The sequence below is a fragment of the Gnatocerus cornutus genome, chromosome 10 (assembly GCF_029298725.1).
Source record: "Gnatocerus cornutus isolate USDA-ARS CGAHR chromosome 10, icGnaCorn1.1, whole genome shotgun sequence".
Classification (NCBI taxonomy): domain Eukaryota; kingdom Metazoa; phylum Arthropoda; class Insecta; order Coleoptera; family Tenebrionidae; genus Gnatocerus; species Gnatocerus cornutus.
Genome location: NC_142242.1, coordinates 3,786,854 through 3,809,111, shown reverse-complemented (window position 1 = coordinate 3,809,111; position 22,258 = coordinate 3,786,854). Strand labels below are relative to the sequence as shown.

General features: G+C 34.8%; 3 protein-coding genes across 7 annotated transcripts; 2 read left to right on the top strand and 1 right to left on the bottom strand.

Moving 5' to 3' along the window:
• Positions 1-282: 282 nt before the first annotated feature.
• AP-2alpha (adaptor protein complex 2, subunit alpha) lies at positions 283-5,960 on the bottom strand. 3 transcript variants are annotated; one of them, XM_088047582.1, is made up of 14 exons: positions 5,853-5,960; positions 5,511-5,613; positions 5,251-5,462; positions 4,987-5,180; positions 4,708-4,939; positions 4,550-4,658; positions 3,989-4,142; positions 3,588-3,944; positions 3,409-3,541; positions 2,872-3,362; positions 2,660-2,824; positions 2,200-2,613; positions 1,946-2,153; positions 283-1,166 (listed from the first exon to the last, which is right to left on the bottom strand). In XM_088047582.1, exons 2-14 carry the CDS (start codon positions 5,572-5,574, stop codon positions 1,089-1,091), a joined length of 2,811 nt encoding a protein of 936 aa, XP_087903708.1. In that variant the 5' UTR covers positions 5,575-5,613; positions 5,853-5,960; the 3' UTR covers positions 283-1,088. The 3 variants fall into 3 exon arrangements, with proteins under 3 accessions (XP_087903708.1, XP_087903706.1, XP_087903707.1); XM_088047580.1 differs by having other exon boundaries at positions 5,762-5,959; XM_088047581.1 differs by having other exon boundaries at positions 5,805-5,959.
• Positions 5,961-6,800: 840 nt separating this feature from the next.
• Positions 6,801-7,866, top strand: LOC148167245 (protein FAM8A1). The gene is made up of 4 exons (XM_088047666.1): positions 6,801-7,132; positions 7,179-7,314; positions 7,362-7,488; positions 7,535-7,866. The coding sequence occupies exons 1-4, from the start codon at positions 6,904-6,906 to the stop codon at positions 7,838-7,840; spliced, it is 798 nt and encodes a 265-aa protein (XP_087903792.1). The 5' UTR covers positions 6,801-6,903; the 3' UTR covers positions 7,841-7,866.
• A 1,283-nt stretch (positions 7,867-9,149) lies between these two features.
• Positions 9,150-12,696, top strand: LOC148167244 (nucleolar transcription factor 1-like). 3 transcript variants are annotated; one of them, XM_088047780.1, is made up of 11 exons: positions 9,150-9,459; positions 9,534-9,877; positions 9,924-10,054; positions 10,102-10,254; positions 10,819-10,920; positions 10,968-11,089; positions 11,140-11,548; positions 11,604-11,876; positions 11,931-12,133; positions 12,188-12,407; positions 12,465-12,696. In XM_088047780.1, the coding sequence occupies exons 2-11, from the start codon at positions 9,544-9,546 to the stop codon at positions 12,597-12,599; spliced, it is 2,082 nt and encodes a 693-aa protein (XP_087903906.1). In that variant the 5' UTR covers positions 9,150-9,459; positions 9,534-9,543; the 3' UTR covers positions 12,600-12,696. The 3 variants fall into 3 exon arrangements, with proteins under 3 accessions (XP_087903906.1, XP_087903905.1, XP_087903904.1); XM_088047779.1 differs by having other exon boundaries at positions 9,523-9,877; XM_088047778.1 differs by having other exon boundaries at positions 9,151-9,482.
• The last annotated feature ends 9,562 nt before the right edge of the window (positions 12,697-22,258 follow it).

Sequence of the window (22,258 nt, the reverse complement as noted above, 5' to 3'; positions counted from 1 at the left end):
CATTAGCTCCATTCAATTTCTTTATTAAATAATATCACGTCTCTACTCCATTTTTCTTTCTCGTTTGTTTTTATTCGTAGTTTCTCTGATGCCATTTTTAATAAATTGTTTGCTAATTTATAATATCTAGTCGGTTTATTTTATTTTCATTTTGGTAATGAATTTATTTTAAAAACATTTAATTAATATTCTTGAACAAACTTTTTAGATGGACATAACTCACCTACATTTTTACTTACCTGTCTTTTGTTAGTTAGTTAGTATTAACAACACAAGCCAGAGTTGTTCAAAAAAAATTATATTACACAGTATTATTTTACATAAAGTATCATGCACTTTGTAGATGATTTTCATATATACGTACTATAAAAAACAAATATAGGAGGAATATAAAATGGAATCGCAAAGTCCCTCGTTTTGCTAGACCAATAGATTTACTTATTTATACAATCAACATATACAAATCAATTTTTAAAGAATACTACAGAATGTGGTTTTAGTTAAATAATGATAATGGTAAAAATAAGTGCGAGGAGAGTAGAAAGTTTGACAAGCATTTTGTTCCAGTTCCAGTTCATAATAAAATAACCTAACCAATTCGTCAATCTTTCAACTGTCCTCTTGAAATAAGATAACACAAGTTATAATCATGGCGCTAATGATACAAGTATTTGCTTCTTCGCATTTGTAATATACACTAAGATATATTTTCTTGTACATTTTTGGTATTTTTTTAAGTTCGAGTACAACAGATCATTTTTTAACGATATTTTATCAGATATACAATTATTGTACATGAACATTTAGCTTTCCACGAGTGGACCCATTTTATTCAAAACAAAAGATCTATAATTTTGAATCCAGTAAAATATACATATTCTTATAAAATAACTGTCAACAAGCAACACTAACATTTCACACTTATATCTGTCTTAAAATGTTCTCATTCTATTTTTTTTGTTATAGTAAGCAAACTCGAAAACAAAAAGAGCGCATATTTTGTTGATGGCGGTGCAAAATTTCCAGTTATTTTAAATGAGGTACGTCTACTATGGAATGCACTCTTAATTCATTTAATCCTACTTTAGTTAAAATTGATCCGCTAGAAGATCACAAACTTCCACCGAGACGCTTTCTTTGCTGGAGCGCACGGTCAATCTATACATCTGAAAAACAAAGTTATTTTTATTTTACATTTAGTAAATAAGGTAAGTCAACCTTGCATAATTCCTCATTAACGCTTTATAAATAACTATTTCATATTTTTAAATTCTCAGTTCTCGGAGGTGCATGGCTGCATCCATTTTTTTTTACTTTAAATGCAACGTACCACTGTTAGCAAGCTATTAAAAAATATGTTTTAAATTTTTATTCGCAGCGTTGTCAAGTGATGAATTTTTTTCTAAAGTTGCAGTATCAGATTTAAAAATTTACAGCACCATTACTTTTCAAAAGGTTTTGACACGAATTCAATACACCAAAAATATACAGGATGTATTGTATTTAAACAAATCAAGTTCTGGCCATTTATAAATCTTGAAAATTAAAATCGTCTGTCCGTTATATTTACAACAGTCGTTAAATTTAAAAAAAAATAAAAGAGTAGTTTGGTTGTCAAACGTGTCAAGATTGTCATCATATCTCAAAAGATATGGTGCTGCATATTTTCAAGTCATGTCAAGTCAGTTGAGCACCAAAAATTGAAAACGCGATATTTTTGAAAAATTTACAAAAAAAACTGTTCATCACTGAAAGAGGAACATTGCATTTAAAGAAAAAAAATGAATATGGCCCTGCAAAAAGAGCACCTGGCACAAGTGAAATTATTTAAAAAACGCATTTTTTTTAGGCATTTACATTAACAATTTTAAAAATATGACATAATTAGTCATAAAAGCGTCCAGAAAAACTACGCAACTATAAAGAAAGTTGTATAGTTACTTACTTGTGCGCTCTTGTTCGGCTCCAAACGAAGAAGACATCCGACTTGTTGCGATCGCATGTGGATAATGCCAGCACAAACGAAATTGTCAGGATTTGGATCAATGCCATCTAAAAGTTGCATTCCGAAGCCCATAATTTTCGATCTGGCTGCTTGGAGATCCATGGGTGATGAGGCTCTGAAGATTTTTTGAGATCGTTGTTGATTAGTGCTACAATTAGAACATGAAATTACGAATGATTGGGATGTTAAACTACCTTCCAAGGTTCTTCCATCTTGCGAAAAATGATTCGCCATTCATCTCCGTCGGTTCAAAGAACTTGTTAATAGTCAGAGGAAGTTTGATCGTAATTTTTTGTGAGACATTTGAGTAAAGGAAAGTGAGTACTATACTAGGTGTTCCTATGTAGTCATCAACACACTCGGCATTAATCATTTGTTGGATTTGAGCACCGGCTTCCAACACTGGTTCGACAGGTTTCATTTGTATGGTTAATTTCGAGGACTGATCATCAGGCCAAGACAAAGTTGGGACGAAGTTTTGAAGACAAACATTAGTTTTGTTACCGTAGAACAAACCTAATCGGCCCAAATTCTGACGGAATTCGCTTTTCACGCCAATTTGGATTAAATCATTCTCGAAAAGAACGCCATTGTTTTTGCAGACAAACCTACAAGGATAAAATAGCAAGAAATTTTACCAGACGGTGAAATTACTTTTTGGGGTTGTACAAGTTGACGTTTTGAGTATTGTTTGCGTTGTTGTTGGTTTGCTTTCCTCCATAGATGTCACCTAGGACGTCTAGAAGAACGCCGGTGTTACCAGAGTTGGGTTGTGCGGTTGGTGGAGTTGACAGACCCAACAAATCGCCAGAGACGGCACTGGATTATATCATGTTTTAATGAACTCGTTTAATAAACGATCTTACCTGGAATTATTAACGTCATTATTATGGTTGGTGACTGGCGTAGGACTCTTATTTTCTTTGATTTCGTTCTCTGGGACTCTCCCAGGTTTCTTCTTCTTGAGCACTGCAAGAATCGAACTCTCCCTCTCTGGAAACGCGGGCATTTCTTCCAAAACAGTAGCTAGAACATCAGAACTAGCGATAATGCTAAGTTGTAAATACTCTGAAGCTCTCTGTTGCAACTCGGCATCTGCGGATCTCAAGTTACTGTGTTGTTTGAAAACTTCTTGAACTTGAGTGCGTATTTCAGGGAACAAATTGATGAATTTGATATAAGTAGAGAGTAATAGGGCACGTGTCATTGGTGAACAAAGATGATATTTAGAGTGAAGAAGTTGGAATTGAACGGATGGTGAAGACCTTTGATCCCCTGCGATTAAATTACCAAATTCGCCAAGAATGTAACCACCGACCTTTACCATGTTCTCATGACACGCTGGTGCTTGTAAAGCCTGTGAAACAAAATTAGATGCGGGTTTCCAATGAGATTCAACTTACTTCAAAGACAGTCTTAGCGGCGTAACCTTGAACTTCATCTCTATTTATAACAATCTGGATGACTCTGTACCATACTTCTTCGGAAACGTAATCGCCAGCGATTCTTATCAAATTTAGAATGACGTCAACATACCTGATGTAACAGGTTTAGTTTAATACACAAAATTTGATGGTCTTACCAAGTATAATCCGTGGCGTATTTCTCAGCTAAAATCGCAACTTTTAGTACCATTTCTTCGCGGATCGAGTAATCTGCCGTCTCTAAATAGTTCAACATCTCTTGGACGATCTCTTCGGCGTTGCTCTTATCACACATAGCATACAACAAATCCACTGCTTGTTGTCTTACAGAGACATCCTTCTCCATTTTCATGGACAGGATGACGACTTCTTGGTGTTTCTTCACGGCTTCGTGAGAGAATTCCGATGTTGCTAAATGACACATCGATTCCAAGGCCAGGTAACGGAGATTTGTTTCTCTATTGCTTAAAAATTGGCCTAGTTGGTTACACGCGCGGACCAGCAAATTTGCTTCACTAAAAGAAAAGTTCATTTCCAAATTTTTCATATTTAATCGTACCTATCGTTATGGATAATTAAACTAATGGCTTCAAAGAGAACGGCGTTTTTGGCGTTGGAGTGCTGCACCTTCTTGGATTTAGGAGGTTCTTGTGCTTTGTTTAGGATCGTTTCTAAACACTCGTTCAGCCGGCCACGCACACCGGGATCTTCCGCTAAACGACAAAATTGACAAAAAATCAGGTTATCTGTATACGTTTTATTTAAACAACACAACTAATGTTTAATTAAAATAAAATGTTGAAATAAAGAACTCTTTTAATATACGGATCAAATTTTTGTTTGTTACGATAAGGTTATCAAATTATCGGATGTGTCAAACCGTGAAATCAACAGAGTAACTTTGGAGCCATTTAAATAAACAAAAATTGATCTAATAAATGCAAAATTGAACGAAATATGTAATTTCTTTGTTTCTTTTCTTAGTCCAAATTGATCTAAAGAATGCAAAAACGTAGATTGAAAAATCTAAGCCACTTGTAGAATACAACAATCGGTGCCCTTTGCAGTAATCGTGGGGCCACAATTGTTCTAATTACTCAAGGTATAACTAGATACATACCCGGCGGAGTATAATTCTGCAGTAGACGTAGCAATTTGACGGAAAGCCAGGGCGCAGGGACAAAGTAGTAAGTGTAATCTTGTAGATCAGTGTAGCTAGCAGTGACAATCTATCAAAAACAGTTAAAATTCTCTGTGTATGAATTTGTTTAGACTTACTCTACTTAGGCGAGATACGGCAAGAGAGACGCAACCTTTATATTCCTCTGGATTTTTCTTAACTAGTGCATCAATAAGACTTGTAGCAGCTGTGACAACCCCCATGTGTTGATCATTAAGGAGATGAATAATGCGTGAAGTCCATTCGCCTCCTGGTATAATTTCTTGCGATGTTCTAAATAGACGCAAGAGACAGAGAGCTGCACTTTGCTTAACAACATCCATTGTGTCCCTGAAAGTTTAGAATGAGAATGGAATTGGGTTAATTTAAGGTTGTACCCAGAAACGAGAAGCTTGGGGATTTCGTTGCCGAAAGCTTCAGCCATTTCTCTACTGCCAATGTTGGCAATACATTGCAATGCCAAGTTAACATGAATTGGGTTTCTTGATGCTAGATCATTCTTAATACTTTGTATAATGAGTTTAATTAGCTCACTATTTGTGTTGACTAGCACTGAAATAAATAAATAACCCTGGAAAAAATTGATGTCATCAGAATGTAAATAATTCTCCCTGAAGGATAACAATGAAACTGATACTTACTATTTGTTTTTCAGAGTATTTATTGGAGGACAGAAGATTAACGGCTTCCATATGCCCAAAATCAATGTCATGGCCCAGTAAAAAAATAAAAAGGAGTTTACAAACATATTTCTTCTTTTGATAGCCATCTAAAGTTTTATCTCCTTTGAACTTGCTCCTGATGTTTGCTAACTCTTTGTTGATCCTTTTGATTTCAGCTTCTTTACTTTTGCCTAGAAATGTACATAAATAACCAGAAAACCACATTAAGATCAACTAACAATTTCTTATATCGGAAATAAATACGGCCAAGCCACGCATGCCATCTCCTCGCACTGCCGGCATGTTGGCTGTAATAAACTTTCCTCTCCAGAGTCTTTTTTCCTGAAAATTAATTCAAATCAAAGTTCGTTTACACCAACCTTTATTGGAAAATATTGTAAAAGGTCATCATTAACGACCCTCCCCCTGATTCACTGCGGCTTGTGACAGAAACCAGTTGTACCTACAATTATTGATAAAAGTAAAATACCTATCGGATCACTACGTTCGTCCAAATCTTAGATTTACACTACCTAACTAATGATACAATCAAAATCCGATCGCAATGAGGTCCAACACACCTTTTTACACAATAATTTTTTACAACTTGGAGAATTGACAAGTCTACGTTAACCAGATGTCGCTTCGAGCAGCTGTCATTTCGGTGTCACTCCACTTTAGTGCACTACGCCTACCAAGCAGCAGATATGTATCTGTGCCTAAATACAAAAGCTACTCATTTTTCATTTATCTGATCACTAAAAACAAGTGACGCGCAAGGTCAAATTTTAAAAATTTTGAGTTTACCTAGGGAGTTATAGGAGTGGAATGTTCCATAAATTGGAAGAATTCACATTTTAGAATTTTAAGGAAAGTTTTCATGTCGTATAATATGATGCCTTTAGAGCAAAATCCAAAAAATTGCTTATGATTATGACCTTTTAAAAAGTCCGATCTAACTGGACCTATCAGCGAGGCTAGCCTTGTGACGTCACATCTCAGCTTCGTTGCTATTGGCGGAGCGTTTATATTAACCCTCTCATTTGATTGCGAATTTTATATTCGAAACTGCCGCACAGTGATCGATTTCCCTAATTTAGAAACACAAAAATTAAAAATTAGAACTGGTTATTTTAATAGGACTGCCCCCCTAATCAAAAACTAACGTATCTGCATTTTTGGAATTTCAGAAAGAATGACTTTCCAATACACTGCTCCGCAAAAAGGATTTATATTGAGTTTCCTATTTTATTCATTTTTTTTCTGAAACGCACATTTCAAATAAAAAATTTTGATAAAAAAAATTCTCAATAAGTTATTTTTTGAAAAAGTTGTAGCTATTTGAAAATAAAAATGGCATTTTTTGGGAAAAACTTTTTTTGGATTGGGTAAAAAAATGAAAAAATCTGAGAACTGTTAAGTATTGACATTTGAAAAAAAAGATTGTTCAATTTGAATTTAAGCATCTATTAAACATACAACCAACATTACGCCTACCGTGTGGCACCATCTGTTGTCATTTTCTCACTCGAAACTGTCAAAGTTGTCACATCACTTTTATTTGTTATGGCGGTGTCATTTACTGAACTCGTGAAACAGGTCACATCGCGATTTGGTTTAAAATATTGAAATATGACGTCTGCTGCAGAAAATTTGAGATCAAGAAATCCCCATCTGTACCAAAGTCGAGAAGAGTATTTGGAAAAATTGAAGCAATGGTTAGACGAAGCTAGGTTATGGCACGGCTTTTGTGCAGGTTTTCCATACTACGTAAATATCCAACAATCAGATAACAACGCTTGGAATCATATATATACAGGACATTTCACTCCTAATATACGAAATGAGAACAATGTCCCTGGTAATAAACTAAAAAATGTGAGTTGTCTTTACTTTTCAAATTTTAGTGTTCCAACCTGGCACTTACCAGTTTGTGATACCTCCCTTGTGGAAACGTATGATTGCAGAACTTCTGGATTTCCTTATTCTTCTATTTTTAAAAATGATTGTGACTTTTCTACTGATAGAAAGTTTTTATGTCATGTAAGTTGTTTGGGTTTAGTAGGGCAGATTTTACTCATTTCTTGCAGAAGCATAGAAAACTACAGATTTGAATCATTTAAAAAAAACCTTCAAGATCCCAAAATTGCGATGCAAATGTCAGCTGAAATTTTAGCTCTTGAGTTGATACACCGCATTGTAGTCTGTTGCTATGAGGTAATTTAATAAGGTTTATTCTATGGAACTAACACTTTGATTTTAGGTGTATTGGTTACGTGGAGGTTCTTGTGCTACTCCAGGAAAAAAATACATGGGATTGATGGTTCTCCAAGTTGATAATATTGTACCAGTTAATGGAAGATCTGATGATATAGTCCAAGCTAGTCCTTGTACTCCTCTGGGAATGCAAAAGGCGATAATAAGGGCTGTTTTGAAAAATGTTTTCCTTGGTGTTATGCTCCCAATGTGTTTTACTCTTTTTGTATTCAGATTTAATCGCACTGGTTATGATGCAATGAGTAATAGCTTAGTGGTGGAGTACAATCCACAGATTCAACCTGTACAGTGATTTCAAATATATACCATTTAAATAAAGTTAAGATTTTTTTTTGTAAAAGGTGAAATTTTGATTTGTATTGGTTAGTCTGCTCAACTCTGTACCTACAATTTTCATCAGTAGATGAAACAAATTTATATGTAAATCCCGGTTTAGTAATAGAATTCGTTGACTTAAGCTGCTACGTAAAAAAAAAGGAAAAAAGGGTTTAGCGTTGAATACTTTTTTGTGTTGTTATTTTAAGAATTAAGAAACATTCTATTTTCAGTCCCCAAGTTTTCAAATCACAGGTTTGACGACAAATATGTGAAAAATTAACAACTTGACAACTTATAAAGCCGACGAGATTACTTTTAAAACGTACCCACTTATACAGTTCACCTAACGATTTAGTGCGGTTATATTTTCGTCACACTAGATGGAGCTGTGGTGGCTGTCAAATATGGCCAACGCCGGCGGTATTGTATTTGAACGGGTTTTATTTTTCTTAATTAACATTACCATAGATTCTGGATAATTTGAGGTTTTTTTCCCGGTCCCCTCTATTTCTCTCGATAAATTGAAAATTTTTAATGTATTTTAATCCCTTCGTTAATTTGAACTAAAATCTAGAACTTTTTTTTCGCCAACACTATAATTTGAATTTTTCCCTCCCGAACTCTTGTTAATTTGAAGTCTCTCGCGTGGACGGACAAGAAAAACAGAAAACTTCTGAACAATTATTCTTAATAATAAATGTTTTTTCTATATTTTGTGAATTACGTGTTTACACTTCTTATTATGTAATATCTTAGGTGTCCGGAAAGTCGCGCACTACCGTGATAGTGTATCATCGGACAATGCCATAAATCATCACAAAAATGTTTAAAAAAAATCCATGTTTTCATGAGATCTGATGGATTGAAGAGTAAAAATTTAATGGCAAAATTAACAATTTCTGTGCACTAATTTTACGTTCAAATGAAAAAGCAAAGGCATAATGCAAAAAAATCAAAAAAATCTTGTAAAAAAAATGGCTAAAAACTATTAACAACGAAAAATGCCAATTTTCAGAAATTTTCTTCTCGTTTTTTTATAAGATTAATAGTAATTGTAACTGTAAAGTTTCAAATAACTGCTATTAGAACAATAAACGCTAGGCTAGCCGTATTTTAAGAAATTTCATTGTTTCGATTTTTAAGATTAAATAACATGAGAGTTATTATGTTTATGGGGCTTTAAAGGGTTTAAAAAGTCAAAGCTTTAACCGCATTAGATCGTTGGTTGAACTGTAGTTTGTTTGGTTTGGTCTTGGGTGTCTTTCGATTTAGGGAATTTTGTTTAGTGAGAATTATCGGTTGGCACCAATAATATGCACTTATGCACAAACAAATGTGGACGCTGCGGGGTGTTGTGTGTGTACATCAAATGTAAAATTCGTGGAATTTCACAACAGTTTTTTGGACATTGAAAGCTTGGTGAATATTGAAGATTATTAACAACGACTGTCTGTTCCTTTGATGTAATGGAGGAAAATGCCAGTGCTTTTATTTCGTCCAAACAAGCAAGTTATAATGTTGACAGTTTAACATTAAATACAACCAATGTTTGAACTTTTAAGTGAATCAGACGACTTAAATCAACCTGTTGTGGTAGATAAGTTACAAGTGCCCAGGTATGTGGGCATTCTAACCTTACATGATGTTTAAATTTAGTTAATTTCCAGTTTGTTGGCAATGAGCTCAAAGAGAGCAAAAAAAAGTAAACAAGATCTCGACGTATTCAATGAACGAGAAACAATGAGGAATGAAGAAAATGGGACATTTGATCCAAAAATCTCAACTCCTGTTAACAATGTTAGTGATACTTCAAATTCCACCCCAAAAGCACCCAAAAGAAAAAAGAAAAGTGAAGGTACTGAAGAAGTTCCAAAAAAAGTCAAGAAAGTCAACCACAATGAAGGTGATGCAAAAAAATTCAAAAAGAAAAAAGTAAAAAATGACAGTGAAAATAAGCCTATGAATGGAGAAAGTGAAGCCGAGCAAAAAACCAATAAAAATGACAGCCCAGGTATACATCAATTCACAGTGTTTTGTCAATTATCCTTGTTTTATAGAAAAGAAAAAAGAACAAATTACCTGGCCTGACCAAGACATTGCTGACTTAATTGACAGAATGGAAATGAATATTCCAGAAAAGGATGCAATGGCATATCGGTCTCGGGTTGATAAACTCAACTGGGAGAATGTTAGTTGACATATTTGTTTCTATGTTTTTTAATCATGACGTTATAGGTAGCTTTTAAGGATTACACTGCTGAAGAATGCAAGAAGACTTGGATGCAAGTTCAGAAACGAATACGACGGTTTAGATTATTACGAGAGTTATTACATGACGCTAAGGAGTGGGTCACGACACCAAGAACAAATCATAAACTTCCTAAAGCTGTAAGTCAACTTTTAAGCCAGAACGTCTACACTTGCCACCCCAAAAATTATCTTTAATTTTAAATAAACACAGTTTGGAAAATATTTAAAATTTGAACTGATTAATTTTTGTCAGAGTTATGTTGAAAAGAATTTGAAATAGTAATGGCGGACCATAGTTTATGTAAATTTCTCTTATTTTGTTAAATACTTAACTAGTAGAAATTGTCGGAGTCTTGTTACTAATTATATTAAGACGAGTTTTTTAGACAGTTATGAATACATACTTCTTTGTTCGCTCTGGCAGCATTTTGCGAAAAAAAAGTTATAAGAGAATTATTATATCACTTAAAAAGTCGACAATTCATTTCATGAAGTTAGGAATATACGCGTATTTTTTATCGCAGACTCTTTGGTAAACACAAATATCACGTACACACTTACGGACACTTCCTGTGATTCTTTTCCGTCTGTTGTAAATATGACTTTACTAATATTAACCAAATAAGCTAATCAAATTACTAATATATGTGAATATCTAATTTTTGAAATATTATGATGAGTATTGTTTATGTTTTTTAACAGAAGAAGCATCCAGATATGCCCCGACGGCCTCTATCATCTTACTTACTGTTTTATCTAAAAGAAAAGGACGAAATTATCAATGAACATCCTGGTTTATACGGGGTAAAAGTGATGGCATTGTTACTGTTTTTCTCTAAAATCTGTTTTAGAGCGACCTCACGAAAATTGTGGGCCAAATCTACAAGAATCTTCCTCCAGAAAAAAGAGAAAAGTACGAAAAATTGGCAGCTACAAATCGGGAAGAGTATCTCGAGAAGTTGAAGATATTTTTGTACGTTTTCATTTCTGTCTTAATTCATTCTATATGTGTAATGTTCACAGTGAAAATCATCCAGAATTTGTGCCACCTCAAAAAGTCAAGGAGGAAAAGAGTCCTAAAGTTGAAAAAGAAAAGCTAGCAACGACGGAAAAGGTGCCAATGAAAGAAAAACCGCCAAAATTAGAAAAAAGTCCAAGAAACGATAGAGAGAAGCCACCAAAAACTGCCAGAGATAAACCGAAAGGTGACAGAAAACCCGGGAGACCGCCGAAAACTGACATTGCTGAACGACCACCGAAAAAGTGTCAGACACCTTTCGGTTTATATTTTGCGTCCGAGTTAAAAAATATGGAGCAAGGAGCAGATAAAGGAGCTTTCAGAGATAAATGTAAACAAGAATATTTGCAGATGTCGGATAAAAAGAAAGTTCATTGGATAAATTTAGCGGAACAAGATCTCATCAGATATCAGGTTTATACCTACTTACGATTGATACAAATATTTTCTAACTGTACACACTTTACAGGAAGAAGTAACAACGTACAAAGCCAAGTATCCAGATTACAAAGTTAATAAAGTTAGATCTATACTCACAAAACGTGAAAAGGCCTCAAAAGAAAGAGCTTCGGGAAAACCAGTGAAACCACCAAATTCTGCTTATGCTCTTTACTCAAGAGTAATGCTTCAAAGCGAAGAAATCAAATCCGTTCATCCAAAAGACCGAATGAACTACATAGCCGGCAAATGGAAAACTTGCAAAGAAGAAGAACAGAACTCTTACAAAGATCAAGTTGTTCATGTAAAATTATGAAAGCGGTAGTAGTAGTTTAAAAAGTATATTCCTTTCTTTTAGTTGTTGGAGCAGTACAAACAAGACTACCAAGCCTACGTCGATTCCTTACCAGAAGAAGAAAGAAACAATCTTCTTCAACTGTCTAAAAAGAGTAATAGAGCTCGTACATCCACTGGTAAAATCAGAAAACCTCGGAAACGTAATTCAACCGTAAAAGTACAAGCACCTAAACCAAAATTTACCGAGCCTGAACAACCACCAATGTAAATACATAGTAGAATATCTATCTTAACATAAACTTATAAATTCTTTTTCAGATCTGCCTGTAAATACTTCGCAACTGTGTACAAAGGAGAAGGAGATCCTGTCCAAGTGTGGAAAGCACTTGCTCTTGAAGAAAAACGTAAATACGAAGATGAATTAGTGAAGAAGAAACAAGCTTACATCGTCGAATTTGAGAAGTTCTTAAAAAGTTTGAGCAAGGAGGAATTGGAAGCTTTTTCAAAATCACGCCAGCAACAAGTTCAGTCAGATGGTGTAGGTTTCAACCCTAAAGGGATGAATGAATAAAAGTGGATTAATTTTTACTTCTAGGATGAAAGTTCAGATTGTTCGTCTGAGTCCGAAGGCGAAGAAGAAGAGGAAGATGAGGATGACGGTGATGAGCATAATGAGGAAAACGGTCAAGTCTTCAATGAAGATGAGCCTCACGATTCTGATAGTGACTAATGGTGTACATCTCTGCCTCATTTTATATAAATGTACAATTTTTGATACTTTAATTTTAATTGCTTTCAAAAATAGACTTATTTAGTAGTATTATTGAGTGGTACTTGATTAGTAGTGTTGTCCTTACGTCGAAAAAGATTTATATTAAGTAGTAGTTTGTGTCAATTTTAAATAAATTTTATCTGAATTGTAAATAACATATAGTAAGGTCTGTACATAAGTAGGTACTAACATGTTGTATAATACACAGGTGTCTCAACGGTCTGGACGGATCATTCATAAACAAAAAATATATTCAGTGCGTATCAAAACTTTGTGGGGGTGTGATGAATTATTTCTAATTAATTTCTTTAAAATTAATACAGATGCTCCCAAAATCTCAATAATTTTTTTTAAGTTATTAACGCTTTTGCTATTTAGGTGACTACATTTGTTTTGCGTAGGCGTAATTATCCGTTTACGGAGATTGTTGGGACAACCTGCATATAGCGATATCCACGGCCATTTAGACTATGTTATACAAAGTATATTATTTATTTATCTTTTCTAATGAAAGCACCAGACTACGCTGACATACACAGGATGAACCCAAATAAAGTGCGAAGCTCGTAACTATAATGTCAGTGAGCACTGTAGCGCTGAATTTAACAACGAACAAAAAACGTTTACGTTTTTCGTACTTGTTTAATTTTTACTTCATTAATCTTTCGACTTTGTGTTCAACCTGTATTTTCTAAAGATCTCAGCTTTGTTTTAGTTCTAGATTATAGAAATTGTATATACAGGCTGATTAATATCAAAACAAAAGATTTGACAGGTTCATTTTTTTTTAAATCAGTCTGTTTCGAGAAAAAATACTAAAGGAATTTTAAGGATGCCCGACTGACTTTGAAATAGCCATCGTGATACAACAATTTTTGACTGAAATGAATGAAAATGAATGAACAAAAACTGTTAATTTTCCGAACCTATATTTTCTCCTGTAACTCCTGTATTTACAATTTAAATATCACTAATTTTTCATTCATTGATTGTTGGCGGCGATTCATGTTATATTATGTATAATTTTATAGTTTGTTGGTCTATAAATTTTTTTATGTTTTTTGTACCAAATCTGTGCAGGACCGTCTTCATTTTTTTTCTTTAAATACAATCAACCTTTTTATAGTAATTTGTAATGAGCATTAATTATAAGGCATTTGAAAATATCAAGTTTAAGTCTCGTACTATCAAAATGCTTTATTTCTTTTACGCAATTCTCTAGTTATTTATTGTCTTTTACCTTTACCTAAATCGAATTTTATTTGAAGGTTTAGGAGAACAGAAAAAAAAATTCATTCAAATTTCCTTGTTCAGCAATACGTGGATCACGCGGTAAAACAAGCATGCTCTAAAGTTATTTTTTAACTATTATAGGCTTGTATACAAGATATTTCACAAATAGACTTAAACATGTCCACCAATTACTGCCTGAAAATTGTTTGATTCCATAAAAAAGATGCAACCGATTTCGTATTTACCGCCTTTAAATTAATCGTTGAACACTATGAAGAGTTTTCTGAAAAGATAAGATTTACCAATTTTCTTCTTGTTGTCTTCCACATATCCCTGAATTCTTGATTCTTAAAGGAACAGTTGAAAGTCGACAAAAAAGCTAAGTGGGATGAATAATTTCTGGTAGAATGGCTTCACTTTTTGAGTTGAACATTTTGAAGAATACTGAAGAAATTTCCAATCTTCTTTTGGTTGGTGTCCGTGGCGGTCCATTCTTAGGCAACCAACAATACACTGCCGCACTGGAATCAGAATAAATTGGAAGGATTGGGAACTGTAAAAGTTAAATTACTTATCCATCTTGAATTTCGAACCCTCCACAATATTCTCATGAAATGTACTCCAAGTGTGCACAGAACCAACAGAAAACTACTTTGATTTAACGGCACTAATCATTATTTTTACACAACAAGCAGTGAGAACTGACACATTCGAGATTTTCGAGCTCTGCGCCAACACTTTGCTTCTGGTGGATTTTCTTCATCTCACCGCACTGCACATACACACCTTGCATCTATGACACTGCACTGCACAAACACACTTTACATCTGGTCGATTTTTTTCATTTCCCTCGAAGTCCACCGTTGCCATCTTTCTTGAAGATACGAAGAAACTGCAATAAGGAAAAATCAAATCATTAAATGGCAAAATTCAAAACGAGGATAACTTACCCTGTAAATCCCACAAAACACATTACAGGCGCCAACGTTAGCACTTTTCAAACGAAACAGACACCAAACTTAACTCTTGGAAAAACTGTTGGAAAGTTGATTGTCAAGTTTAGTTGGATGGATAATTTCTAGCAGAATGGCTTAGCTTTTAGAGTTGAACATCATAAAGAATGCCGAAGATATTTCCAAATTTTCCATTAATGTCCGGGATGTACATTCTTCAGGCAACCAACATTGCATGTTAGCGGGTTGAAATCAGAATAAATTAAAATGATTGAAAAACTGCAAAAATTAAACTACTTAACCCATCTTGGATTCCGCACCCTCCGCAACATGGTCATGGTAAGTAATCCAGGATTCAACTCCAAGGGTACACAAACACCAACACAAAACTTTGATTTAACGGCACAAATCATTATTTTTACCACAAGTAACCCGCACTCAGTACTAACACATTCGACACTTTTTAAAACATTTTCTAGCACTGCATAAACGCACTTTGCTTCTGGTCGATTTTCTTCATCTCCCTCGAAGTCCACAGTTGCCATCTGCCAATTTGTTATATGGTAAAATTCAGAATGAGGATGATCTACCTTTTAAATCCCGACCCTTTGCTGTAACATCATGAGACAGAAACCATCTCCTACCAGAAAAAATTAATTAGCGACTCCACAATACACTTTTTCTCAGCAGTACTTACTTGGTCAAGTATTTTATATTTGTAAACTTACCTATTTAAGACTTACCAATTTGTTCTTCCATTCAAATTCATTATTTTCCACAGATTCACTAAACACAGAGTGCGCGAGCGAAACCGATTTTCGAATATTTCGAAATGCGCAGAAAAAAATCTCAAACCTTTTTGATGATATTCTTCATATCCTTAGAAGTCCAGCGTTGCCATCTTTTTCAAAGATACGAACAAACTGCAATAAGGAAAGCCCAAATTAGTAAAAGTCAACATTCAAAACGAAGATTACCTACCCTTTAAATCCCGGCCCTTCGCTGTATCGTCATGGAACAGGAACCATTTCCAAACAGACACTCACACACAAACCACTCACAACTTTGAATTATTTACGACAGTATTAATTATTATTTGTAAAGCACTTTGAAATTACTTTGTAGAAAACTTAAAAAAACTTCCCGCACTAAAAGACACATAAAACTTTCCGAAACTTTTCGTTTTTAAAAACACCCCACGAACGCGAGTTATGAAGAGTATTCTGAAAAGAAAAAATTACCAGTTTTCTTCTTGTCGTCTCCAGCGTATCCATGAATTCTTGATTCTCAGAGGAACTGCTGAAAGCCGACAGAAAAGCTAAGTTGGATGAATCATTTCTGATAGAATTTCTTCACTTTTCGAGTTGAACACCGTGTAGAAGCTGAAGAGATTTCCAATCTTCTGTTGGATTATATCCGTAGAGATAAATTCTTAGGCAACCAACAATCCATTTTGCGCTAAACTGGAATCAAGGAAAATTTGGAAAATGATTGAAAAATTGTAAACATATAACTACTTCCCCAACTTGAATTTCGCACTTTGCACAATATGGTCAAAGTAATCCAGGATTCAGCTCCAAGCGTACACAGACACCAACACAAAACTTGATTTAACGGCACTAATAGTTATTTTTACACAAGCACAGATTTCCACCACACTAATTTAAAAAACTCGCACTCGGCCCTTACACATTCAATCTTTTTTAACAGATTTTTGAACACTGCACCAACACTATGCTTCTGGTGGATTTTCTTTATCTCACTGCACTCCACAAACACACTTTGCTTCTTTGCTTCATCCACTGCACGTCACAAACACACTTTGCATTTGGTCGATTTTCTTCATTTCCCTCGAAGTCCACCGTTGCCATCTTTCTCAAAGATACGAAGAAACTGCAATAAGGAAAATACAAATTATTAAATGAGTAAATTCAAAACTAGGATAACTTACCCTGTAAATCCTACAAAACACATTACAGGCGCCAACAGTTGCACTTTTCAAACGAAGATAAAGTTAACACTTGGAGAAACTGTTGAAAGTTGATTGGCAAGTTGAGTTGGATGTATCATTTCTAGCAGAATGGCGTCGCTTTTAGAGTTGAACATCGTAAAGAATGCCGAAGATATTTCCAAATTTTTGATTAATGTCCGGGATGTATATTCTTCATTCTTCAATGCATGTTGGCGGGTTGAAATCAGAATAAATTAAAATGATTTAAAAACTGCAAAGATAAAACTACTTAACCCATCTTGGATTCCGCACCCTCCGAAACATGGTCATGGTAAGTAATCCAGGATTCAACTCCAAGGGTACACAAACACCAACACAAAACTTTGATTTAACGGCACAAATCATTATTTTTACCACAAGCACAGATTTCCACAGCACTAATTTAAATAACCCGCACTCAGCACTAACACATTCGACACTTTTTAAAACATTTTCTAGCACTGCATAAACGCACTTTGCTTCTGGTCGATTTTCTTTATCTCCCTCGAAGTCCAAAGTTGCCATCTTTCCGACGCCCCGCTGTAACGTCACAAGACAGAAACCATCTCCTACCAGAAAAAAATAATTAGGGACTCCACAATACACTTTTCCTCAACAGTACTTACTTGGTCAAGTATTTTATATTTGTAAACTTACCTATTTAAGACTTACCAATTTGTTCTTCCATGCAAATTCATTATTTTCCAAAGATTCACTAAACACAGAGTGCGCAAGCGAAACCGATTTTCGAATATTTCGAAATGCGCAGAAAAAAATCTCAAACCTTTTTGATGATATTCTTCATATCCTTAGAAGTCCAGCGTTGCCATCTTTTTCAAAGATACGAACAAACTGCAATAAGGAAAGCCCAAATTAGTAAAAGTCAACATTCAAAACGAAGATTACCTACCCTTTAAATCCCGGCCCATTGCTGTATCGTCATGGAACAGGAACGATTTCCAAAGAGGCACTCACAAACAAATCACTCACAACTTTGAATTATTTACGACTGTATTAATAATTATTTGTAAAGCACTTTGAAATTACTTTGTAGAAAACTTAAAAAAACTGCCCGCACTAAAAGACACATAAAACTTTCCGAAACTTTTCGTTTTTAAAAACACCCCACGAACGCGAGTTATGAAGAGTACTCTGAAAAGAAAAAATTACCAGTTTTCTTCTTGTCGTCTCCAGCATATCCACGAATTTTTGATTCTCAGAGGAACTGTTGAAAGCCGACAGAAAAGCTAAGTTGGATGAAAAAGCATTTCTGATCGAATTTCTTCACTTTTTGAGTTGAACATTATGAAGAAACTGAAGAGATTTCCAATCTTCTGTTGGATGATATCCGCAGAGATTAATTTTTAGGCAACAAAACTTTGATTTAACGGCACTAATAATTATTTTTACACAAGCACAGATTTCCATCACACTAATTTAAAAAAACCCGCACTCAGCACTAACACATTCGACACTTTTAAGACATTTTCTAGCACTGCATAAACGCACTTTGCTTCTGGTCGATATTCTTCATGTCCCTTGAAGTCCAAAGAAAGTTGCCATCTGCCAATTTGTTATATGGTAAAATTCCGAATGAGGATGATCTACCTTTTAAATCCCGACCCTCCGCAGTAACATCACGAGACAGAAACCATCTCCTACCAGAAAAAAATTATTAGCGACTCCAATATACACTTTTTCTCAGCAGTACTTACTTGGTCAAGTATTTTATTTTTGAAAACTTACCTATTTAAGACTTACCAATTTGTTCTTCCATTAAAATTCATTATTTTCCACAAATTCACTAAACACAGAGTGCGCAAGCGAAACCGACTTTGAGAATATTTCGAAATGCGCAGAAAAAAATCTCAAACCTTTTTAATGATGTTCTTCATATCCTTAGAAGTTCAGCGTTGCCATCTTTTTCAAAGATACGAACAAACTGTAATAAGGAAAACCCAAATTAGTAAATGTCAACATTCAAAACGAAGATTACCTACCCTTTAAATCCCGGCCCTTCGCTGTATCGTCATGGAACAGGAACCATTTCCAAAGAGGCACTCACAAACAAATCACTCACAACTTTGAATTATTTACGACTGTATTAATTATTATTTGTAAAGCACTTTTAAATTACTGTGTAGAAAACTTAAAAAAACTGCCCGCACTAAAAGACACATAAAACTTTCCGAAACTTTTCGGTTTTAAAAACACCCTACGAACGCGAGTTATGAAGAGTATTCTGAAAAGAAAAAATTACCAGTTTTCTTCTTGTCGTCTCCAGCGTATCCATGAATTCTTGATTCTCAGACGAACTGCTGAAAGCCGACAGAAAAGCTAAGTTGGATGAATCATTTCTGATCGAATTTCTTCACTTTTCGAGTTGAACATTATGAAGAAGCTGAAGAGATTTTCAATCTTCTTTGGGTTGGTGTGCGTGGCGATACCATCTGATGCAACCAACAATACACCGCCGCACTGGAATCAGACTAACTTAGAATGATGGAAAACTGTATCAGTTAAGTTACTTACCCATCGACAATATTCTCATGGAATGTACTTCAGGATTCAACTCCAAGTGTGCACAAAACTTTGATTTAACGACACCAGTTATTATTTTTACCACAAGCACAGATTTCCACCACACTAATTTAATAAACCCGCACTTAGCACTTACACATTTGACCTTTTTTGACAGATTTTCGAGCACTGCACCAACACTATGCTTCTGGTCGATTTTCTTCATTTCCCTCGAAGTCCACCGTTGCCATCTTTTTCGTAGATACGAAGAAACTACAATAAGGAAAAATCAAATTATTAAATGGCAAAATTTAAAACGAGAATAACTTACCCTGTAAATCCCAGAAAACACATTACACGCGCCAACGGTTTCACTATTCAAACGAAGCAGACACCAAACTTATTTCTTGGAGAAACCGTTGAAAGTTGATAGGCTTCGCTTTTAGAGTTGAACATCATAAAGAATGCCGAAGATATTTCCAAATTTTCCATTAATGTCCGGGATGTACATTCTTCAGGCAACCAACATTGCATGTTAGCGGGTTGAAATCAGAATAAATTAAAATGATTGAAAAACTGCAAAAATTAAACTACTTAACCCATCTTGGATTCCGCACCCTCCGCAACATGGTCATGGTAAGTAATCCAGGATTCAACTCCAAGGGTACACAAACATCAACACAAAACTTTGATTTAACGGCACAAATCATTATTTTTACCACAAGCGCAGATTTCCACCGCACTAATTTAAATAACCCGCACTCAGCACTAACACATTCGACACTTTTTAAAACATTTTCTAGCACTGCATAAACGCACTTTGCTTCTGGTCGATTTTCTTCATCTCCCTCGAAGTCCACAGTTGCCATCTGCCAATTTGTTATGTGGTAAAATTCAGAATGAGGATGATCTACCTTTTAAATCCCGACCCTCCGCTGTAACATCATGAGACAGAAACCATCTCCTACCAGAAAAAATTAATTAGCGACTCCACAATACACTTTTTCTCAGCAGTACTTACTTGGTCAAGTATTTTATATTTGTAAACTTACCTATTTAAGACTTACCAATTTGTTCTTCCATTCAAATTCATTATATTCCACAGATTCACTAAACACAGAGTGCGCAAGCGAAACCGATTTTCGAAAATTTCGAAATGCGCAGAAAAAAATCTCAAACCTTTTTGATAATGTTCTTCATATCCTTAGAAGTCCAGCGTTGCCATCTTTTTCGAAGATACGAACAAACTGCAATAAGGAAAACCCAAATTAGTATATGTCAACATTCAAAACGAAGATTACTTACCCTTTAAATCCCGGCCCTTCGCTGTATCGTCATGGAACAGGAACCATTTCCAAACAGACACTCACAAACAAACCACTCACAACTTTGAATTATTTACGACTGTATTAATTATTATTTGTAAATCACTTTGAAATTACTTTGTAGAAAACTTAAAAAAACTACCCGCACTAAAAGATACATACAACTTTCCGAAACGTTTTTAAAAACACCCCACGAACGCGAGTTATGAAGAGTATTCTGAAAAGAAAAAATTACCAGTTTTCTTGTTGTCGTCTCCAGCATATCCACGAATTTTTGATTCTCAGAGGAACTGTTGAAAGCCGACAGAAAAGCTAAGTTTCATGGAACATTTCTCATCAAATTTTTTCACTTTTTGAGTTGAACATCGTGAAGAAGCTGAAGAGATTTCGAGTTGGATGCTATCCGTAGAGATAAATTCTTAGGCAACCAACAATCCATTTTGCGCCAAACTAGAATCAAACTTTGCTTCTGGTCGATTTTCTTCATTTCCCTCGAAGTCCAAAGTTGCCATCTTTCTGACCCTCCGCTGTAACGTCACAAGACACAAACCATCTCCTACTAGAAAAAAATAATTAGGGTCTCCACAATACACTTTTTCTCAGCAGTACTTACTTGGTCAAGTATTTTATATTTGTAAACTTACCTATTTAAGACTTACCAATTTGTTCTTCCATTCAAATTCATTATTTTCCACAGATTCACTAAACACAGTGCGCAAGCGAAACCGATTTTCGAATATTTCGAAATGCGCAGTAAAAAATCTCAAACCTTTTTGATGATATTCTTCATATCCTTAGAAGTCCAGCGTTGCCATCTTTTTCAAAGATACGAACAAACTGCAATAAGGAAAGCCCAAATTAGTAAAAGTCAACATTCAAAACGAAAATTACTTACCATTTATATCCCGGCCCTTCGCTGTATCGTCAAGGAACAGAAACCATTTCCAAACAGACACTCACAAACAAACCACTCACAACTTTGAATTATTTACGACTGTATTAATTATTATTTGCAAATCACTTTGAAATTACTGTGTAGAAAACTTAAAAAAACTGCCCGCACTAAAAGACACATAAAACTTTCCGAAACTTTTCGTGTTTAAAAACACCCCACAAACGCGAGTTATGAAGAGTATTCTGAAAAGAAAAAATTACCAGTTTTCTTCTTGTCGTCTCCAGCGTATCCATGAATTCTTGATTCTCAGACGAACTGCTGAAAGCCGACAGAAAAGCTAAGTTGGATGAATCATTTCTGATCGAATTTCTTCACTTTTCGAGTTGAACATTATGAAGAAGCTGAAGAGATTTTCAATCTTCTTTGGGTTGGTGTGCGTGGCGATACCATCTGATGCAACCAACAATACACCGCCGCACTGGAATCAGACTAACTTAGAATGATGGAAAACTGTATAAGTTAAGTTACTTACCCATCGACAATATTCTCATGGAATGTACTTCAGGATTCAACTCCAAGTGTGCACAAAACTTTGATTTAACGACACTAGTTATTATTTTTACCACAAGCACAGATTTCCACCACACTAATTTAAAAAAAACCGCACTTAGCACTTACACATTTGACCTTTTTTGACAGAT